The sequence below is a fragment of the Podarcis erhardii genome (assembly GCF_964252035.2).
Source record: "Podarcis erhardii genome assembly, chromosome: 12".
In the NCBI taxonomy this organism is placed as follows: domain Eukaryota; kingdom Metazoa; phylum Chordata; class Lepidosauria; order Squamata; family Lacertidae; genus Podarcis; species Podarcis erhardii.
In genome coordinates this window covers 6,632,635-6,655,148 of record NC_138513.1, presented here as the reverse complement: position 1 = coordinate 6,655,148, position 22,514 = coordinate 6,632,635, and the positions used below count along the sequence as shown (strand labels likewise).

At 45.8% G+C, this 22,514-nt stretch overlaps 1 protein-coding gene across 1 annotated transcript in view; it reads left to right on the top strand.

The window, feature by feature from the left end:
• Positions 1-681: 681 nt before the first annotated feature.
• GARS1 (glycyl-tRNA synthetase 1) overlaps positions 682-22,514 on the top strand; it is a 28,758-nt gene continuing 6,925 nt past the window's right edge. The window contains exons 1-13 of the mRNA XM_081834297.1: positions 682-1,015; positions 6,742-6,843; positions 9,577-9,679; positions 10,911-11,052; positions 11,678-11,766; positions 13,574-13,650; positions 15,149-15,294; positions 16,471-16,620; positions 17,328-17,490; positions 18,975-19,139; positions 19,263-19,371; positions 19,978-20,122; positions 21,828-21,913. Coding sequence (XP_081690423.1) covers positions 752-1,015; positions 6,742-6,843; positions 9,577-9,679; positions 10,911-11,052; positions 11,678-11,766; positions 13,574-13,650; positions 15,149-15,294; positions 16,471-16,620; positions 17,328-17,490; positions 18,975-19,139; positions 19,263-19,371; positions 19,978-20,122; positions 21,828-21,913 — 1,741 coding nt within the window. The 5' untranslated portion in view covers positions 682-751. The remainder of the gene's footprint in view (positions 1,016-6,741; positions 6,844-9,576; positions 9,680-10,910; positions 11,053-11,677; positions 11,767-13,573; positions 13,651-15,148; positions 15,295-16,470; positions 16,621-17,327; positions 17,491-18,974; positions 19,140-19,262; positions 19,372-19,977; positions 20,123-21,827; positions 21,914-22,514) is intronic.

Sequence of the window (22,514 nt, the reverse complement as noted above, 5' to 3'; positions counted from 1 at the left end):
ACTGCAGCATGGGATCTGTAGTCTTTGAAATGTTTGATGAATTCTTAAATCTGGGACTCATTCAGACTAGGGTTTCTTGCATTGAGTGAACATGTGGTACAAGGTCATGCATCTCCTCTGTGGTGTTCACTCCTGTCCTCCTGCAGTGTTTTTCGCTGGTCATCAGTGTTCCTCAAACTTGGCTCCCCTGCTGTTCTTAAGACTACAACTCCCATCATCCCTAGCTTCCAGGGCCCGTGATCAGTGATGCTGGGAGTTGTAGTCCAACAACCTCTGGGGAAGAACCCAAGTTTGAGAAAGGCTGAACGAGGCCTACCTTTAAAAAAACAGCAACCACCCACCCCATAATATTCCCCCCCCTCCCCAACATTTCCAAGTAGCAAGTGATATTGCTTCCCCGTTTATAAACCCTCCGTTTATTTTTATTTTGTTCGCTCGGCCTCGCAGCGCCCCGACGCGGCCTCTGAGGCGGCGGGAGGCCTGGCCGTTGCCTTAGCAACCGGCGCGGCCTACTCCGGCCCAAGGGAAAGGCGAGGCCTGCGTGGATTAGATCCCGCCCGCTGGCCCGTATCGAATCTGCGCCGGCCCCTCCGCGGCCGGGGCGGGGCCGAGAAGGCGCGAAAGTGCCGCGGCGGAGCGGGCGCCGCGTCCGCCTGCTTCGAGGCGGGGCGAGCGGCCTCGCCGGCCGGGGATTTCATCATGCTGGGGGCCGGGCCTCGCCGCCTCCGCCGCCGCCGCCCTCCTGCGCTCCATGCCGTGGCCCCTTAGCGTCCTCCGCGCCGCCTCGCTCGGCCGCCTCACAAGCAGCAGCAGCAGCAGCCGCCGCCTCCTTGCCTCCCTCGGCCTCCAGCCCAGCCCCGCCGGCCGGACCCTGGTCACCAGGCGCCCCGGGTCCCCCTCCGCCGCCGCCGCCTCCTCCTCGCCCTCCCAGTGGACCAGCAACCCCGGCGCCGGCATGGACGGGCCCGCCGCCGAGGCGCTGCTCGCCCCGCTCAGGCAGGCGGTGCGGCAGCAGGTGAGGCTGGACGGGGGGGGGGGGGCTTGTTTGGAGGGGGGGTCCTTTGTCCATCAGTGGGGGGGGGGGGAATGTCTGCCTGTGTTAGAAAGAGGAGGGGGGACTCCGCATAATCTGGGTCGGGGGCTTCCCTCTTTTGCATTCCAGGATCTTGGCCCCCCCCCCAATCTGGTTTTATAAAAAATAACATTTATTTTAAATAATATTTATCCCCCCCCCCAATCTGGATGAGGGCCTCTAGAATCTGTGCATCTCTCTCTCTCTCTCTCTGTATATATATATATATATATACACACATATATATATATATATATACACACACACACACACACCATATACAGTGGTACCTCGGGTTACATACGCTTCAGGTTACACACTCCACTCAGCCAGAAATAGTACCTCGGGTTAAGAACTTTGCCCCAGGATGAGAACAGAAATCACGAGGTGGCGGCGCGGCGGCAGCGGGAGGCCCCAGTAGCTAAAGTGGTGCTTCAGGTTAAGAACAGTTTCAGGTTAAGAACAGACCTCCGGAACGAATTTAGTACTTAATTCGAGGTACCACTGTACACCCATATAAACATAATACACAGATATACACACACACACACATATATCTATATATATATGCCCATAACACATAGGGATAAATAGATGCGCATACATATAAATAGGGATGCACACATATATCTGGAGATACACACAGAGAGAGAGAGAGAGAGAGAGAAAGAGAGAAAGAGAGACATACATAGTTACAAACAGGGTTATGTCTATATCTTTCCCCCCTTTCAATAGGCTTCCCCTCTGTGCAGTCTGGATCTGTGTAGTGGGAAAGAGGTGAATAATCGCACCTGACAGCAATACAGTCAGGCTGCAAAGACACTTTACGCAAGTGTAAGGCCCTGCTGGGTGCAGTGGGGCTCGATTCCGAACAACCGTGCATATAGGATTGTCCTGGGAGTCTTCTGATCTGAGGATACCCAGTGACAAGATGCAGCTGCCCCTGGTTGTCCTTTACGCTTGGAACTCTGGGTGGGATTTGCTTGGGATTCTGGATCCTGGGTGTTTTCGGGGGATCCTAACCAACCCTTGATTTGCGTGTGGTGATGTGGCATCCTTTCAAAACTTGATTTAGGACAGGTGCTTCCTCTGGATCCTTCCTTTGTTTGAAGCTTTCTCATCCTAGTCATCTTTCTCTGTTCCGACTTGCGTGTCACTCTGCCCCCCATTCACAGTGTAGCTGTAGAATTAAGAGATACATACAAATGCTTAATTCCTGGTTATTCGCCAGAGCTTTCCCCTGTAGCTTTGAGGTGTGTAGGAAGCCACCATTGCTTTAGAATAACCCCCCTTTAGTTACAGATCTGTTTCTACCTAAAGTTAGATTCATACTAACATTCCTTAATTCTGTTTGAGGAAAGTCCTCATGTACATTTGAATTAAAGTGCTGTGTCTTTTTGCAGCATTCCTGTTCTCATAGAGAGCCAGGTGTGTGTGTGTGTGTGTGTGTGTGTGTGTGTGTGTGTGTGTGTGTGTATGGCAGTGCATCCTTTCCCCAGGTTCCTGAGATTTGTCTTGTGTTACAGCTAATTTCTCTGCTGCATTTTCTTTCATATAACTAGGTTCCTCTATTCCGTTTGGGTGGGTGAGATTTACCTGAACATAGATTTGGATCTTCTGTGAGATTCCTGCCTTCCTCTTTATAAACTCACATGCTTCTCTGCAGTTCCTCTCCCACTGTAATAAGCTGAGCTGAGAACAAGATAGATATGAACTCTTTCCCCCTGCTGTCCCATATACCGTGGATGGTCTTTCCTCTCATTTTCTTCAGCTGTTTACTCTCTAGAGGAATGTGTTTAAGGTCCCCTTTCCCTCCTACAGTGTGAAATGATGATTCAAACCCATTTTTAGCAGAGTGGAGTCCACACAGAGAGCATCGTTTTCTTCTCCCGCATGTCTTACACAGCACAATGCTCTATACATATCTATTAAGAAGTAAGCCCCATTGGGTTCAGTGGTCCTAGGTTAGTGGGGAATTGCAGCCTTAGCTTTCTACAGAGTTGTTTCACTTGGAATGCATTATTCCTAATGAACCTAATTTACCCTGCCCCTTATGACACTCCTTTTGTAGACAGATGTGATACCTTGCAGTAAAGAATTGAATCTCTGCGCTCTCTGATTCAAAGATCTGTAGCCACTTTTGTTCATTTGAAAAGAAGCAAATTAAGCATTTTCTCAAGGTCTTTTGGGTAAGATCAAGCATAATATATGTTCTTATCAGTTTAATAGGCTGTTCACTGCTTTGGGGGCCTTTAGGCTGAAAAGCAGTTTATATAAACAAATTGTAGTCGTAATAATACAATGGTTGTAAGGATTTGGGGATATATTTAGACTCCCAGTAGGGATGAATGCCTATTGATAGACAGTGCTGCTTTAAAGCATTGTACTGTTAAATTTCCTTAACTTTTTGTGTGGGGGATTTCACATCGTGGAGATGAGCTTTGCTTCTCCACATACCATCTGACTTTCAGATCTGCTTGGTTCTTTCAATACTCTTTTATATCTTTGCATCCTGGAGGGTGTATGTCTATATATTCCAGTCTAATGCAAAATTGGATCTGTTTGGTTGTTTCACAACTGAGCAGAAGGCCCTGCATACCCAGATTATTTATATACCTGATCTTTAGATACATGGTTATTTCTGTGTAAATTCCCCATTATGCCACTAAGTTCACAGTCTATTCTTGCTTAGCTAGTCATGTAAAATGGACTCAGATGGGTGTCTTTACATAACTGGATGGGTAGCATCTTAATTAGTGTATGCTTCAGCTTTGTTTTTCTTGTGAATCATCATACACCATCCCAAATTACCTGGTTATAAGGAGATCTTGCTGAATCAGGTTCTGGTGGCTTGATGCAAGAGTCAGAGGTTATCCTTTTAAAAGGAATCTCAATAGCTGACACACAAACACAGAACGTTTTCTTAAACAGGAATCTTCCTGCTTTCTCATATTTGCAATAAGGAAATGCTGAAAGTAAAGCTTGGTGTGAGAAGGGACTTTTGCCAAGCGCAGAGAGTGTGCTGTGTGATGTGAAATTAGCCTGGCAGAGATTAAGATCTGGTGAATGAAGAGGAGGTTGTATGGACTGTTGGCTTGTCCCCGTCATTAGGGAAAGAAGAAACACTTTAATTACACCTCTGGACAGATCTCCTTGAGTGAGAAATCAGTCCTGGGCTGGGTTAATGTTTTCCTCCTGCAGCAGTGCCTGATGCAATAGGCTTCTGTGTTAGAGGGGTGGATCCCTTTCCCTGCCATAAGGGACAAAGCTGCAGTGAAATCTGCCACATCAGTCTAGCTCCGTTGCACTTTCTTTGGGTTGGGCAGGTTCTCTCGAACAAATGAATCCTGTCGGCATTTCCTTCCTCTCCCTCCCCCCTGCCTCCCCCCGCCTCAATTTCTGCCTTTTTCCTGTGTGCTTCGGACTTTCTCTTTCTTGACATGTGGAACTGCAAATGCTGCTGGCTTTTTAAAAATGCATGCTCTCCCCCCCCCCCTTTTCATTCCTGGTGACTGCAGATTTCAAATGTCTTTTTAATATTGCTTTCCTGAGGTTTTATCTCTCATCCGACCCCCTCTTCCTCCCTTCTTCTCCTTCCCTTCTTTTCTAGCTTAAAAAAACAACCTTCAGTTCCCTCCCTTCTGCCACGTTAGCCTGCAACTGCAGTGACTTCGAGTCAAACTTTCACATTCAGAATCAAGCTCGTTGTTAGTCTGGCTGCAGCAATGGACGCTGTCGGGTTTCTCTTTCGCTTCTTCCCTGATGAGTTTGTGGTCTGTCATGCTTGACGTGCCTGCCTCTTCTTTGATTAATCTCATAAGGATGGAGATTTCTTTCCACATCTGAAGCTCTTTCCCTCCTGCTCATATTTTCCTTTGCCCTCGACTTCTGCTCTTCCTGCCAGCTGCTTGTCGGTGGAGCGAACGGTTTACCAGCGTAGAAAGAACTTACTATAAAAAATGCAGTCCCATTTGAGACCTTCAATAAGGGAAATCTATTTAGGGGGAAGATTGATGCTAAACTGTGATTTGTGAAACTAGGAAGGTGATGGAGTTTATAGTCTTTTTTTAAAAAATGAATCTAATCCTTAAGGCATTCTGCTAGTCCGATGCCCTCCAGATGTTTTGGACAACAGCTGGCTGGGGCTGATGGGAATTATAGTTCAAAACATCTGGAGAGCACTAGGTTGGCAAAGGCTATCGTGGGATATATCCAGCTAAGCCCTTGCATTGGTTTCTTCAGCTCCATACAGCCTCTCTCCATGGAGTCAAGACAGTGGACTTATTGAGTGGACTTTTGTGTATGCACCTCCCCATATATGCACCTACCCACACCCCAAATCTGGGGAACTATGATTGTGACTCACCAGGGTTTGTACCCTTTGTGTATATATTCACTGCAAGACTCCATATGCATAATTTGTGACAATCTTCTTGGGAATTCTGAGTAGGGGTTCCAAGGTTCTACACAGACTCTATGGATTGAACCTGGGACTTTTGGAGTTGTATCCACCTAAGTTTCACAGTAATGTTGCCCTGCCCTGTTTTCCATGTAAGGAAAAACTAGTATTGAATTTTGTGTGGAAATTGAAGGGTGGGATATATGATCTATGGTGGTTCTTAGCCATGGGACCCAGTAGATACCATGTAGAAGGGACATTTGTCATAGCCTATCCTCCCAGGACTGTTGTGAATGTGAGATAAGAAATCCCGGTGAGAATGACTTTTCTACCCTACCGTATTTTTCGCCCCATAGGGCGCACCTAGGTTTTTTTGGGGGGGGGGGGAAATAAAGAAAAAAAAATATTCCCCCCCCCAGGTGCAGGGCTGGGGCGGGGGAAGCCCGAGCCTCCCCTGACCCCAGCCCCCAGAACAGGCAGCTCTCTGCAAGCCTTGGGAGACCGGTGTGACTTCGCATCGGTCTCCCCCGGCTTGCGGATATTTGCCCAAAGCCTGGGGCGTGCTGAACTCCCTCGGGCTCCCAAGGCTTGCAGATAGCTTCCTGAAGCCTGGAGAGCAAGAGGGGTCAGTGCTCACCGACCCCTCTTGCTCTCCAGGCTTCAGCGAAAGCCTACATTCGCCCCATAGGATGCACACACATTTCCCCTTCATTTTTGGAGGGGGAAAAGTGCGTCCTATAGAGTGAAAAATACGGTACATTCTTATCAGCCCACGGTGAAACCATCCTTAAGCCTTTATCAAGATGTCTGCAGTCAGTTACATTGCTGTCTTTCAAAATCGTACGGCTTTTATTGAAATGCCGTAATAACTTGCTTCTGTCAATTTTTTGTTTTGTTTTTGTTTACTGTCACATCTTTCAGAAAATCAATGATACCGAAATCGTGGACACACTTCCTAGAAAGTAAATTGCATTCACACAGTGGGACTTGACTTCTTGGTAAACGTACATAGACTGTGACGCACCACATGCTGTCCATTTCTTTGAGAGATTTCATCTCTCCCCCCCTCACCCTCCAAAAGGCAATTGTACTGGTTTAAGCATCATTGTGGGTCAGGTATCGCTTGGCCCTCAAATCCATGTGTATGTTGTGAGTTTAAGTGGCAGAAAAGTGCTGTTTCTGCTGGCAATTCCTCCCCCCCCCCCTGCTATGTTCATGGGATTTCTTCCAGAACTGAACCTGTACTGACTATTTGCAATTCTTTTTCTAGGGCGAACTTGTTCGAAAGTTGAAGGAAGAGAAGGCTCCCCAGGTGGATGTAGACAAAGCAGTAGCTGAGCTCAAGGCGCGCAAGAGAATCCTCGAAGCAAAGGTGAGCCTTGGAGGTCAATTTTTTTTGTTGACTTTTGGTTCCCGCCCCCGCTTATGCCAGAATAAATGACCAAGGTTTAGGGTTGCACTGACAAGTTACAATGAACTTCAGACTTGTGTTTCCCCTCTCCTTTTCTTCCTCCATTGTGCCTGCAAGGAGGTGGCTGGAAGTTTCAGTGTCCATTTCCAGATTAACCATAGTTCATAACCATAGTGATAGCATGCCAGATTCAAAGTGTTGGTGTCGACCTTTAAAGTACTAAATGGCCTCGGCCCAGTATACCCGAAGGAGCGTCTCCACCCCCATCGTTCAGCCCAGACACTGAGGTCCAGCTCCTAGGGCCTTCTGGTGGTTCCCTCCCTGTGAGAAGTGAGGTTTACAGGGAACCAGGCAGAGGGCCTTCTCTGTAGTGGCGCCCGCCCTGTGGAACGCCCTCCCATCAGTTGTCAAGGAAATAAACAACTATCTGATTTTTAGAAGGCATCTGAAGGCAGCCATGTTTAGGGAAGTTTTTAATGTCTGATGTTTTATTGTGTTTTTAATAGTTTGTTGGAAGCCACCCAGAGTGGCTAGGGAGGCCCGGCCAGATGGGCAGGCTATAAATAATAAGTTGTTATTATTATTATTATTATTAGTAGTAGTAGTAGTAGTAAACTTAAAGTTGTAAGTGGGGTTGCTTTCTTCATCTGTCGTTGAGGCTAACTTCATGCTTCTAAACCGCTCTCGGCTGCACTGGGTGGGGGTTGACTTGGCCCATCTTTGTAATGGTCAACCATGGTTTAGACCAGCCTTTGCCAACTCGCATCAGTCCAGCTTGGATGTATAAGCCTTGTATTTAGGCCAGGTATAGGCAAACTCGGCCCTCCAGATGTTTTGGGAGTACAACTCTCATCATCCCTGACCACTCGTCCTGTTAGCTAGGGATGATGGGAGTTGTAGTCCCAAAACATCTGGAGGGCTGAGTTTGCTTATGCCTGATTTAGGCACTCGCTGGGTGGCCACTGGAAACAAGAATTGCATGCCGATGAGTGAGCAGGTGGGCCAAGTGGGAAATGAGTGCTCTTCTGGGTCCAGCATAGAAAGCAAATGGGCTGCTGGAGAAGCCATGAAATACTCCTTCTCTCCTTGGTCAGCCCCCAGACGGCTAGCAGAAATTTTGGCAGACTGGTAACTTCTATGGATTTATTCTCCTGCTCTTGAGGGTAGGACTCGAGGCAAAGGCTTCAAGTTACAAGAAAGGAGGTTCCAACTAAACTTTCGAAAAAAACTTTCTGACAGCTGTTTGGCAATGGAACAGACTCCCACGAGAGGTGATGGACTCTGGAGGTTTTCAAGCAGAGGTTGGATGGCCATCTGTCACGGATGCTTTAGCTGAGATTTCTGCATTGCAGGGGGTTGGACTAGATGACTCTTGCGTCCCTTCCAACTCTTTAAGATTCTGTGATTTAGAAGACTGCAGTGCAGCAGTCAAATCATTGAAACACCAGCACGAGAGGACTAAAAAGCAACTGGGCCAGTTTAAAAAATAAGTTGGTGCAGCAGGAGGTTAAAGCAGCTTAAAAGCCACAGTGGAATTTTTAAAAAGTATCTAAACCTCGAAAAGAGGGGTTCTAGCTGAACCTCTTGTTGGAGAATTCCACAGTCTGGATGCCACTTGTGAGAGGCGACATCTGTGTTCCCATAAGCTCTCCTGCAGTGGTGAAGGAACACAGGGTAGCACCTCCTACGTAGTGTGGAAAGAGGCAGTCCTTCAAATAACCTGGTCCTAAGCCATTTATAGTTTCTTAAATTCTACCTTCTCAGCTCTACTGTACTGGACTGGGTCACATATAGAAAAAAACATTGCTTCCCCCTCTAATTTATTTCAAAGTCTCATGGGCAGAGACTGTCATGTCTTGGGGGCCATATAAACACCATTTGCATTTTTCTTCTTTTAAACATTTAAGTTTTTGGAATTTGGCATCCCTGCTATGTTAGGCTTATTTAAAATTTTGCATCGTTTCCCAATGTGTAAGTCACACAGTGATCTGCAACCACATTAAAGTAGGGAAATATAATCACATGGACATTATTAAAAACATATTTAGCAATGTTGTTGGTGCTGTATTATCTTTTAGGAGAGCCTGAGCTGATCAGTTTCCTTCTGGTGCTAAATAAATGCATGTTAGTAATAGGACTAACACTGAGATCCCTTTTTTTCAGTAGCACCCGTGTTATCAGGAAATTTCGCAAAAGGTGTCTATTGATTGCACCATGTCTATAGGCTGCTTTCTAAGCTGTTTTTGTAAGCTATCCTCCCCCAAGCTGTTGCCCCCCCAGATGTTTTGATCTGTAATTCTCATCAGCCCTGGGTAGTGCACCTGTGTTGGGTGGGACTGATGATCTTGTAGTCCAAAACATCTGGTGAGCACCAGGTTGTGAGAAGCTTCCCAAAACACTTAACTGAGGACTTCAGCTGAGGTTTTTCCATCACTGGCTCCTTGTCATGTGCGCTTCAGAGTCCTGGCTCCGATGCAGCTGAAAGCAGCATGCCCTATGACAGTGTTTAAAAATAGCTTTTACAGATGTTCGGCAGCTTCAGATACAAGCAGAAGACGTCCAGCACTATTCTGCTTTATGCAGGGCAGTGTATCTCTAAAGAGGGAGGTGTGTGTGCTACTGAGAGAGAGAGAGAGAATAATTGGATCAGGGAAGATCCATTTTAGTTGAAATCTATCATTCGTTTTTTTACAGGAGCTGGCTTTGCAGCCAAAGGATGATATTGTGGACAGAGCTAAAATGGAAGATACGCTGAAGCGAAGGTTTTTCTACGACCAGGCTTTTTCTATTTATGGAGGTACACAATTTATAATTGTAATTGTGGGCTCTTTAGAGCATGATTTCCTGTGTTCTTCACCATTTGTTTATTTTTGCAGTCTTAGGCCATGATAAAATGCACAATACAGGATGTAATGGTCAGTTTTAAACATAAGGCAAGCAGTAACATAGAAATCAGATTTAACAATAAAAATAATGAAGAATGTCAGAGATCTAGCTTACCATCTGCATTAAGCTGAATGGTGCTAAAAATTCTAGGTGGGTGTATGATACTGTCAGGGGACGCAGGTGGCACTGTGGTCTAAACCACTGAGCCTCTTGGGCTTGCTGATCAGAAGGTCAGCGGTTCGAATCCCCGCGACAGGGTGAGCTCCCGTTGCTCGGTCCCAGCACCTGCCAACTTAGCAGTTCGAAAGCACACCAAAAAGTGCAAGTAGACAAATAGGTACCGCTTTGGCGGGAAGGTAAACGGCGTTTCTGTGCGCTGCTCTGGTTTTGGTGTTCCGTTGTGCCAGAAGTGGCTTAGTCATGCTGGCCACATGACCTGGAAAAACTGTCTGCAGACAAATGCCGGCTCCCTCGGCCTGTAAAGTGAAATGAGCGCCACAACCCCAGAGTCATTTGCGACTGGAGTTAACTGTCAGGGGTCCTTTACCTTTTACCTTCTATGATACTGTCATTCAGTGCAATTTATTGCTTGGGTCTAATTCTAACACTGCTCCATAGTACATCATGAGGAAATTCTTTTTATGGGTTTAAACTTCATAGGAAATTCCCTTTGAGGAGAGCCTTTGCTTTACTTAAATCTATACAAATGTTATATCTGGTTTTTGTAGGTTATTTTAGACAGGTATTACTGCAACAGACCTTTTAATCTCCACTAGTGGAGCAAAATACTTGGGATGTAATCCTATGCACACACCTAGTGTGTGTCTCACTGATCTTGAGCTCAGTGGTGCTTGCATCCTAGTAAAAATTGCCAGAAGATGCTTCTCTCCATGCCAAAAGGAGGTTTCTCACGGTTATTGGTAGGATGAGTTAATTGCCTTAATCTGCAAAAATTGAACTGTGTAATTGCCAGCAGTAGTAAGGAGAAAACAATTATGTTCTATTTTATGGCACCAATAAAATGTTGCAAAACTTTTTATAATGCTCATGTTGTAGATTGCAGGCCGGAATTCTGTTTTTTTGCTTATTTATTTGGAATGGTGTGTGTGTGTGTGTGTGTTCACAGCTTGTCTCTCTTGCAGGTGTGAGTGGCCTGTATGATTTTGGTCCTGTGGGTTGTGCTTTGAAGAACAATGTAGTTCATGCCTGGAGGCAGCACTTCATCCAGGAAGAGCAGATTCTTGAGATAGACTGCACCATGCTCACGCCAGAGCCTGTTCTGAAGTAAGTAGCATGTCATCCTACTGTTTTATTATTATTTTATTTGAAGTTTTTTTCAGTTCTACAAAATAAAGTGAAAAAAGAGAGAGTGTTATATATGGTACCTCGGTTTACAAACTTAATCCGTTCTGGAAGTCCGTTCTTAAACTGAATCTGTTCTTAAACCAAGGCGTGCTTTCCCTAATGAGGCCTCCTGCCACCAGTGCCCTTCCACCATTTGGTTTCCGTTTGTAGACCGAGGTAAAGTTCGCAAACCGGAACACTACTTCTGGTTTTGTAGGGTTCGTAAACCGAATCGTTCATAAACAGGACTGTTCTTAAACTGAGGTATCTCTGTGTGTTTATATGCATGCGCTTGCACTTATATAGGTACTGCTATGGTGAGAAGGTAGATGGCTGCTCAGGATGTTTCCTGAAGTATAACCCTGTTATTTTGCGGAATGTGAATTCTACCACAGTAGTATTGCTTTTGGTTTACTGAATGTAAGCCGTTAAGTCTGTGATATATATATATGTTTAACGACACACTGTTTGGGTAGCTTTGCATTGTGAATTGGTTTATAAATCCGCCAATGAATAAAATAAATCTTGACGCCATGCGCGATGACGCTACTCTTGACCATTGCAGGACCTCCGGCCACGTAGACAAATTTGCAGACTTTATGGTGAAGGATGTGAAAAACGGGGAGTGTTTTCGAGCTGATCACCTCCTGAAAGGTATGCTGTGCTGTGAGAGCAGGACTGGTTTCGCGTGTCCCCCCCCCCCTTGCCTCAGCATTGATCTAACAAATGTTTTTAGAATGAAAGTTATAATCTCTCCCCTCTCCCAAGCGAAAGCCAAGTTAGTATAATCCATGTATTATGCTGGGCTGGCATATCTTCAGCACCGTATTTTCAATATCCTCCCTCCTTTCTCTGCAGCTGTCAGGACTAGAAATTTGCCTGGAAACAGAATGCCGTCTTAAGAGTAACTTAGAGAGTTTCTAATCCCTTTTTTAAGCCATCCAGGTTGGTTGCCATCCCTGCCTCTTGTGGGAGTGAATGCCACAGTTTAACTATGTGCTGTGAAAAGACGGTGCTTCTTCACATAGCACATAAACTCTAGAATTCGCTCCCACAAGAAATAGTGACAGTCACCATACAGATACAGATACAGGTCACACTCCTACCCAACAAGCCAAGAATATGAATGAGCTGTATGTGGGATGCTGGGAGACTCTTCCTGGCCACTTCAATTCCCCCTTTGCATAAGTGGCTGAACCAGGCATAGGCAAACTCTGGCCCTCCGGGTGTTTGGGACTACAATTCCCATCATTGCTAGCCAACAGGACCCAGTGGTCAAGGATGATGGGAATTGTAGTCCCAAGCATCTGGAGGGCCAGAATTTGCCTATGCCTGGAACAAACCAGGACCCAGCACTTAACCAGCAACTTCCTCTTATGGACAAACCCAGAAACTATGGCGTATAGCTTCAAAACAAGGCATGATGGTCACCAACTTGGGTGTCCTTCAAAGAGGATTAGACAAATTCATGAAGAATAAGGCAATCAGTGGCTACTAGCAGGTTTGGTGAATTTCTGTTGCATCTGGTTGGCTACTGTGAAAACAGGATGCTGGACTACATGGGCCTTTGGCCCAAACCCAGCAGCTTCTACTTTTTGTTCTTATTCTGTGAAAATGATACTAGAAACATTAAATTGTGCCAGCTCTGGGAGGGCTGAGGATCTTCTCTCCCTGAACATGTTGGAAGAAAGGGCAGAGCCAAATTGGTTTCCCTGATTCGGTTGCTTTCAGACATTTATCTTCAAAAACTCTTTCTAGATTGACACTTGAGTTGAGGAACCCTCTATGCACTATAGTAGGGACGCGGGTGGCGCTGTGGGTAAAACCTCAGCGCCTAGGACTTGCCGATCGCATGGTCGGTGGTTCGAATCCCCGCGGCGGGGTGCGCTCCCGTCGTTCGGTCTCAGCGCCTGCCAACCTAGCAGTTCAAAAGCACCCCCGAGTGCAAGTAGATAAATAGGGACCGCTTACCAGCAGGAAGGTAAATGGCGTTTCCGTGTGCTGCGCTGGCTCGCCAGATGCAGCTTGTCACGCTGGCCACGTGACCCGGAAGTGTCTGCGGACAGCGCTGGCTCCCGGCCTATAGAGTGAGATGAGCGCACAACCCTAGAGTCTGGCAAGACTGGCCTGAACGGGCAGGGGTACCTTTCCCTTTACCTATGCACTATAGAGAAGCCTGGAGGGTTTTTGAGCACAAGTCAGACCAGTTGGGCCTCAGGCTCACCTTGAACTGGGAGCATGGGACTCTCTCCTATAGCTGCGCTTTGCAGAAGGAAGTCACTAATGATGGATATGATAGACATGTTTCTCTGAGAAACCTATCATTACTGATCTCCGCTTTGGGGATCTTGGGGGCTCCTCGGAGACCTATTTTTGGAAACTGCTCATCTAGTTCTTCGAATCTGCATTCTGGTGGGCTTTGTGGTAGGCCACGAACGCTTCTTTCTGCCTTCTCTTGCAGCTCACTTACAGAAACTGATGTCGGACAAGAAATGTACAGCTGAGAAGAAGACTGAAATGGAGAATGTTCTGACTCAGGTCAGTTATGTGGCTGTGCCAACGGAAATGGAGGCGCAAGCTTTCAATTACTTACTTTGGGTTCCCTGGGAAGAATTAAGACACTGGACGAACTTGGAAGTTAACATCTCACAAATGAGTTTTCTGCAGGTCATAGATCAGTGGCGAATTCGTTTGGTGGGGTGGCTGTGTGCTTTGCGTTGCGGTGTGTAGATTGTAAAGGTTTGTTCCACATACCTGCTGGGAATCTATTACAATTGCACAGTGGCGGGCAATTGGTTCCCTGGTTCTATTACAGGCAAATTCAGAGCTCCACATGTAGCGTGAAGCCTATCAAGTAAGAAACTTTCTCCTCCCCTGTTTCTGACCTTTGAATAATTTCTAGTCCTGCTTGTCCAAATCTGTGCAGCTGACATTTGTGAAACTTGCTTCTCCGTTGATTGAGCAAAGCTGAAAGGGAGCTCTTGGCTGATCCATGCCTATATATGTTTTCTTTTGCTTTGGATAAAACAAGGTGGATGCTGGGATAATAATAACAACCTGGTGGGGGAACTGAGATTTGTCAAGCTGTAGCTGTGACACCTCCCTGTGTTGAGCGTGGCCCAAGATTCAGTTGGCTTGTGGCACTTGGCCCTGGCTCACTTGGCCTATTCATTTTTTCATTGGCCCAATGTGAGTAAGAAGGGGAAGGAATGGATATAAGCAGCTGGAGCCCCTGTGGCCATGTCTGCTTCCCCAAAGAGAACTCATCATTTCTCAAAGCAGGTGCAAGAGGGGTGTGTGGCGGAAACACACAGTGGGACTTGATAGCTGCAGTGTAGGCAGTCTAACGCTTGCACTGCTGTTGCCCATCCTCTCCTGATTGGGTCCTCCTGTAGAAGTAGCTGTTGGCCAGAGAAAGGGAAAGACAGACCACCCTCCTTCTTAGGAGGCATTTGCAGCAGTTCATAACCTCGCAAGAGAAGGAAAAGGGGTTGTTCCTCCTTGTACCCATTGTGCACTAATCACAATGTCCTTCAACTTGCAGATTTGGTTTCCTGATCCTCATAAACAGCTGACATTGGGTTGGGGCATGAAAATATAGGATTGTGGGCTTTTTAATTTACTTTCTGAGGCAGGGAGAGGGGGAACCTGTGGCCTTCAAGATCTGGTTGGCCTTCACTCCCATTAGGCAACCTGGTCAGCTGTGAAGGATGATGGGAGTTGTAGTCTGGCAGCATCTGAAGGGCCACAGGTTCCTACTCTTTCCCTGCCAGCCCTCTTCATAGCACACTTTGGGAAACGTGTGACAGTGTTTCTGTTTGTCTGTGTTGCTCTGGCCCCTTAATCCCATCACCAGGATGTCCTTGTAAGAGGCTGCGCTGGCAAATCCGTGCTTGTTGCTTCTCCCAGTAAAATGCCAGGATTAATGCTTTGCAGTTTCTCATAAGGGGCTGGTGTCTTTTTAGAGACAGGGTGGATAGAGTTAAGTCTTTGCTGCAGTTTCCTGTGTTAAATGCCTTTCATGTTTTGCTCCTAGTTGGACAACTACGGCCAGGAAGAGCTTGCGGATCTGTTTGTGAACTACAACGTGAAGTCTCCCATTACTGGAAATGACCTAAGTCCTCCGGTGTCCTTCAATCTTATGTTCAAGACCTCTATCGGGCCTGGAGGAAACATGCCAGGGTATATTAAGCATGGATGTTGACATATTTATTGTGACCTACTGGGCTTGGCGAGGGTGACTGGCTCATGCTACAGTTGAATACATTCTATTGTGTTCTGCTTATACCCTCCCCGAGAGGAGGTATTGGAGATCTTCAGTTTGTTTGGGGTGGTGTGTGTGTGTTGGTGAACCTACTAGTGATGGAGGCGGGACTGGGGTAGTGATGTATAAAACAATTAAGACTGCTTCCCGCACCCCAAACCCGCAGATTCTCAAGAGTAGTGGTGTTTCCCCACATGCGATTTGGGAATTCTAGGGTTGGAAGATTTAGCAAGTCATGGAGCTAGGAATGAGCTAAATTCAAAAAAATCGCTTGGGAATCGATCCTGAGCCATTGACAGGAAATATTTGCACCAGGCCATGGTAGTCAACTCAGCTCAATATGGGGTGTTTTTGTTCTTATCCTAATATAACATAAAGGTGACCAAATTTACTGCTGAGTGGGTTATTCACAGTGTCTCTCTTTGACTAGACCAGCCTTGCAATCTTTAATTTTATAAGCTTAGAAAAGCATCACAGAGTTGGAAAGGGTTCCGAGGGTCATCTAGTCCAACCCCCATCAATGCAGGAATTTAAGCTAAAGCATCCATGACAGATGACCACCCAACCTTTGCTTAAAAACCTCCAAGGAAGGAGAGTCCACCACCTCCCGAGGGAATCCATTCCACTGTTGAACAGCTCTTGCTGTTAGAAAGGTCTTCCTGGTGTTTAATTATGTGGCCATAAGACAGATAAGCAGCAATGATGCCTCCAGCTGTCAGCTACTTGTATCATAGGGTGCAGTAAAACAAGAAAGTGAAAATTGGTTTAAAATCGAACAGTATTTAGTGTTCCTGTTCCTAGAAAAACAAGCACAGGAGCAGGAAGACACTGAGAATATGGAACCAGATGCAAGCCCTGATAATAAATTTGGGGGTGGGTTGGGGGTAATTATTGAGGCTCAGAACCTTTCCCCCTCAAGCCAGCAAAGGGAGTCTGAGCAGTCGGAGGAGAGATGCTGGTTGTACTTTTTGATTGCAAGACAATTTGCCCCAGATAAAAAGTTGGGGAACCAGGCCTGTCTTCTCTCAGGAGAGTTATTTTCCTGCTTCTCAGCTGCTTTCATTGTTGGATTTCATTTGTGTGTTTTTTTAAAGTTACCTGAGACCGGAAACTGCGCAGGGGATCTTCCTGAACTTTAAACGCCTCTTGGAATTTAACCAAGGCAAACTTCCTTTTGCTGCTGCTCAGATTGGGAATTCCTTCAGGAATGAGATCTCTCCTCGCTCAGGCCTCATTAGAGTCAGGTACTGTAAGCAATCTTCTATGACAGAGTTTGTGACAGACTTTCTCTTTCTCTCAACTTATAAGGGAATGGAACCATGGGTGTTTCTTCCTAAAATGTTCCCATGCAGTCACCTCTCTACATGTTGATTTCTAAAAAGACCCTGTTGCAAAATCATTGGAAATATCAACAGAACTGTCTGTGGCATATCATAAATTTGTGAATATTTGTCATTTTTACTTTGCTTTCCCACATTGACTTTAACTGGATCCCCAGAAGTAGAAAATTCCACAATGCAGATATTTGGTGTGGGTTTTTTTGCGAGGGAGGGGAAATGGTTTTAGGTAGACTGGTTACTGTTGCAACTGTCTTGAGATTTTCACTGCACTTATTTGTTCTTTGGGTGGCTTTTATATATTCTCTGTTCTGTTTGTTCTCTTTACAATTGAATATATAATTTTATAATTTATAATTGTATAATTTATAATTGAATATATGGTGCCAAATGCTCTCAGCTTTAGCATGAACTTTGCCCTTGGGTTCCCTATCCCAGTGTCCACTGGGTGACTCCCGCTCTCTGAGTCTGGGACGCCACGAGGCATTGAGATGGCTTGACATGTGTACGTGGTGTTGTGCAGAGCTTGTGGGTTATCTCACCTTTATGGGAGATGCTATAGTGGCTCTCAAACAGAATAGCTACTAAACCTAGGACATGCCTTTGTCTTTTAGAGAATTCACAATGGCAGAAATTGAGCATTTTGTGGATCCCAGTGAGAAGCATCACCCTAAGTTCCAGAATGTAGCAGACCTTCACATCCTCTTGTACTCTTCCAAAGCCCAGACCAGTGGGCAGTCAGCTCATTCCATGCGTCTGGGGGATGCTGTTGAGCAGGTATTGAAAGTGTGTTTTGCAGTAGAAGCATGTGAAGGAAATGTGGAAGAGAACACCATGAATTCTGCTAGATACTCACCTTTGTGGAGAACTAGATGAGGTCTGTGCATTGCAATTTCTGAACAAGAAGCAACACAGATTAATTCTGTATTCACTCTATAGGTTTAGCCTTAACTATGATGTAAAGTATCTGGTATCTGAAGAAATGCGCATGCACACGAAAGCTCATACCAATAACAAACTTAGTTGGTCTCTAAGGTGCTACTGGAAGGAATTTTAGTTTGTTTCAACTACGGCAAACCAACACGGCTACCTACCTGTAACTATGATGGAAAGTCTCAGCACCTTTCCAGAACTAAAATCCTGATTTTCCAAGACAGAGACATGTTGGGTTTGCCGTTACTACACGTAGGAATCTTCACCATGTTGACAAAAAATTGGGCTTCTGATAACCATTGTTGAGATTTGGTTGTGGGCCCCACTGCTCAGCTGTGAACAAGCCCTTAAAACACCTCAGCATCAAAATCCTGTGGAATTGATAAAGATTGGTGCTAACCTAACTTTCCTTATTCAACACATGGAGGATGCTGTTGAAATTTCATGGAAAAGGGCCTGGTATTTTGTACCACAACTCAAGCAGTGTTCGAAACTCCCTAGGCACCAGGTATGATTTGCGACTGGCGCAGGTCCAGTTGCAACCATGTGAAGATCTCTGGTTGTTGACTGTGGAAAGCAAAATGCCACTCAGAGGAGAATCTGAAATACTGTCCTTGAAGCTTGAATTTGTTTAATTCTGGATCGTTCAATTCGAAGTTTGAATGTGATATATACCGCTTTGAGATTTATAAATATAACATATAAAGCGGTATAGAAATGAACAACAGCCACAATAACAACTGCAATAGAAAAAACTCTGTTGTAAAAAAAGAGGCACCTAGACAATCCATTGTGGCAACCGCAACCTAAGTTTAAGATGGCATTTGGCGATTAGCTTATACAGTACATCTGAGCTTCTAACAGTGAACACAAGGTGTGCAGCACTGTTGTCGTTTAGTCGTGTCCGACTCTTCGTGACCCCATGGACCAGAGCACGCCAGGCACTCCTGTCTTCCACTGCCTCCCGCAGTTTGGTCAAACTCATGCTGGTAGCTTTGAGAACACTGTCCAGCCATCTCGTCCTCTGTCGTCCCCTTCTCCTTGTGCCCTCCATCTTTCCCAACATCAGGGTCTTTTCCAGGGAGTCTTCTCTTCTCATGAGGTGGCCAAAGTACTGGAGCCTCAGCTTCAGGATTTGTCCTTCCAGTGAGCACTCAGGGCTGATTTCCTTCAGAATGGAGAGGTTTGATCTTCTTGCAGTCCATGGGACTCTCAAGAGTCTCCTCCAGCACCATAATTCAAAAGCATCCATTCTTCAGTGCATATTTACTTAAGGAAGCAGTTTTTGGCTTTTGGAATCCCATCTCTCTCTCTCTCTCTCCTTTCAGGGTGTAATCAATAACTCGGTGCTCGGTTACTTCATTGGCCGCATCTACCTCTACCTTGTCAAAGTCGGCATCTCTCCAAACAAGCTGCGCTTCCGACAACACATGGAGAATGAAATGGCCCACTACGCCTGCGACTGCTGGGATGCAGAGTCCAAAACATCCTACGTAAGTGATTTGATAGCTGCAGAGGCTTCTGTATTAATCGAGGGGAGGCGGGGAGAGGAGAGAGTTTGGCTAACTCATGCGGTGGTGTGCTGAACAGAGGCGAACCCTTTTTTCTTCTTTCAGGGGTGGATTGAAATTGTTGGCTGTGCTGACCGCTCCTGCTACGACCTCTCTTGCCACGCCAGAGCCACCAAAGTTCCTCTTGTAGCTGAAAAGCCTCTGAAGGAACCCATATCCTTTCAGAAATAAAACAGTTCTAACTGACGGGGAATCGGGCTGGAAGGATGTGCGGGTTCACCTAATGGGTTTCCGTTTGTGAGGCTGTTGGGAGTAAATTCAGGAAGCTGTCTTGAAGCCAGGGTGGGTAAAAATCAATGATATTTTACATACACACACAACACACACAGATATGATTCTTTTTATTTAAAACAGATTTTTAAAAAAATTTAAATCGGGATTTTAAAATAAAATGCTTTTGCGGGAAACATCTTTCTAAAGATACAGTGGTACCTTGGGTTAAGTACTTAATTCGTTTCAGTGTCCTTAACCTGAAACTATTCTTAACCTGAAGCACCACTTTAGCTAATGGGTCCTCCTGCTGCTGCCGCGCCTCTGGAGCACAATTTCTGTTCTTATCCTGAAGCAAAGGTCTTAACCTGAAGCACTATTTCTGAGTTAGCGGAGTCTGTAACCTGAAGCGTATGTAACCCGAGGTACCACTGTAGTTTTCTGTTACATTACATTAGAGTCCAAAGCCTATTCATCTGGAAATAAGGATTTGTTTTAAGTTTCTCATGTTCCTCCTGTTTCCTTGGGATTCCTTAACGTAACCTGCACAAAACAGCCAACGTCGTTCAGTTCGAAGCAAATAAGGGAGCCATTGGCAAGGCTTACAAGAAGGACGCCAAACTGGTGCTGGAATACCTTTCCATCTGCGATGAGTGCTACATCAATGAGATGGAGAAACTGTTGAACGAAAAAGGGTAAGTGTTTGAGCCTGAGGGAGGTGAATCAGGCACTTTCCACCCACCAGCTTGTGCCGCGATGCTCAGAATCGAGCACAAATAACTTGCGACTGAATTGTCACCCAGAGAGTGCTTTGGTTCCGGGGCTTCGCTTTCTGATCTCAGGCTATCTCGGGTTTTGTTGACGATGCGGCTGGCAAACTGTCATTTGTGTCAACTCTGTAGTATGTCTGCAGAAATCTATTTTTCATAGATGAAATTTGCTCTTGGATCACAAGAACCAGTAGTACATATATCCTCTTCCAGCACACCCAAGAGCTTTGGCAAGGGTGAAGGAGCATGTGAAAGATCTGAAAAAGCCTGAGCAATTTTTACTTAAAAATTTGGATTAGAAGATGAAAGGAGACCGAATTGGCCACCAATCAGCAAAGGCTCCCAGTTGACCCTCCTTTTTCTTCATTAAAAAAAAATCACAAAATCCACAGAAGTATGCTCATTTGCCAAGGGGTCAGCAAACTTTTTCAGCAGGGGGCTGGTCCACTGCCCCTCAGACCTTGTGGGGGGCCGGACTATATTTTGAAAAAAATAAATCTGATTCAAGAGCACCACGAGCCCTGGTGGCTGCTTACCTGTGTCCTGCGAGTGACAGGGGCTGGCGGTGGTAGTGGAGGGATGATGAGCAGCGCGTGAAAGGGCTCTGGAGAGGGGCTGCTTAAAATGGTGGCTTCTTGATCGCTGCTGCTGCTTGCTCCAACAAAGCCCAGCCCCCTTCCTCCTCTAGGCAGGGCAGGGAGAAGCTGGAAGGGAGGGGGCGCTGCTCTGCCGTGTGAGGGAGAGGGAAAGAACGCGTGTGCTGGTGATCCACGCGGTGATTCCTGGACCATCCGCGGGCCGGATCCAGAAGGCAATTGGGTCTGCTCCGGCCCGCGGTCCTTAGTTTGCCTATCCATGACCTACATCCGCATTAGAGCAATACCTTTATTAGGCTAATCAGTATGTTGCAAAATTGATTTGACTGGGTCTTTCCCCCTCTATATTCTCCATCTGCAATACTTTCCTCCAATTCCCATAATCCCCTTCATTTCATGGATTGCGTTTCCCTACTAGTTCCTTTTAAAAAGAACAAAACATAACAAATTTCTCCCCAAACACTCAGAACAAAAGGGAGAAATAATTTGATTTGGCCTTGGCTCTGTATTTTATGAGACGTGAATGATTTTATTGTACACCACCGTAATATTTTGAGTTGGAGGTTTATAGTAATTCTTATAAATACGTAACCGCCATTTTTATTAGCATTTGCTATATTTACTTAATTTCTATAATCCCTAATGTCAAGATACAGTATTCTAAACTTCCTGAGCATAGTGATCGTAGAGGTTAGGGGTTGGCAACCAAGTGCCAAGCCTGTGGAAATGATGTTGGACTGTCTAAATTCATTGAATGAAGATTGCAGAGAAGGATTGCCTGCTCTTCCTCAGCTGTTTACTTTCAGGAAGTCTATACCCAGTCAGGATGTTGTTAGGGATCCTTGAGCTGACCTGGTTGTTCATTCATAACTATTTTTTGGAATGCCTTTGATGACCTTCAACTTCTGACATCTGCTGGACCTGCTTTTTGGACTAGAATGGCACTGCTGTTGCTGTTTTCCTTTAACTCCACAGCGTCCTCTGGAAGGAAAAGAGCCTGGTATTGATTCTGAGTCCCCTTTTCTTCTTTTCAGGGAATTTACTTTTGAAACGGAAGGGAAAACTTTTCAACTAACAAAGGACATGGTCGGCGTGAAGAGGTTCCAGAAAACCTTACATGGTAGGTCTCCCTGTGATGTTAGTTTCTGTTTGCCGCTGTATAGTGCTTTGGAGTCACAAGACTCTGTTTACATTCCAGAGACATTCCAGGCTGTTGGAAGTCTCACGGGAGACGGATGTGTCATTACTGTTCCTTTGTTTTTTTCAGTTGCTCTCTGCCTTTCACAGAGAGAGGATGTATTTTTCTGTCTGCGTAGCTTAGAAAATAAAGCATAGCGATGTAGCCATAAATCTCATCACTTCCGCGTGTTGCCTTGATTCTCTGCTGAATGGGAATGTGCCTAGAGCCTCATCAAAGGCTCGGGTCGTTAATCACGTCAGTGGGCGATTCCGGAAGATGAGCTTTATCAGCTCGGTTGAACGCAGATTCCAACATGTATCTGCTGCTATAAAATAGTAAAGATCACAGCCAGAAGACTGTCCCCTGCCCCAAATCAGTGGGAGACTTCCTTTCCATTCACTGTAGCACATCTAATTGCAGCCTTATGCAGTGTTTCTTAAATTTGGGTCCTGCAGCTGTAGTTGGACTACAACTCCCATCTTCCCTAGCTACCCAGGACCCCAGCGGTCAGGGATGATGGGAGTTGTAGTCCATCAACAGC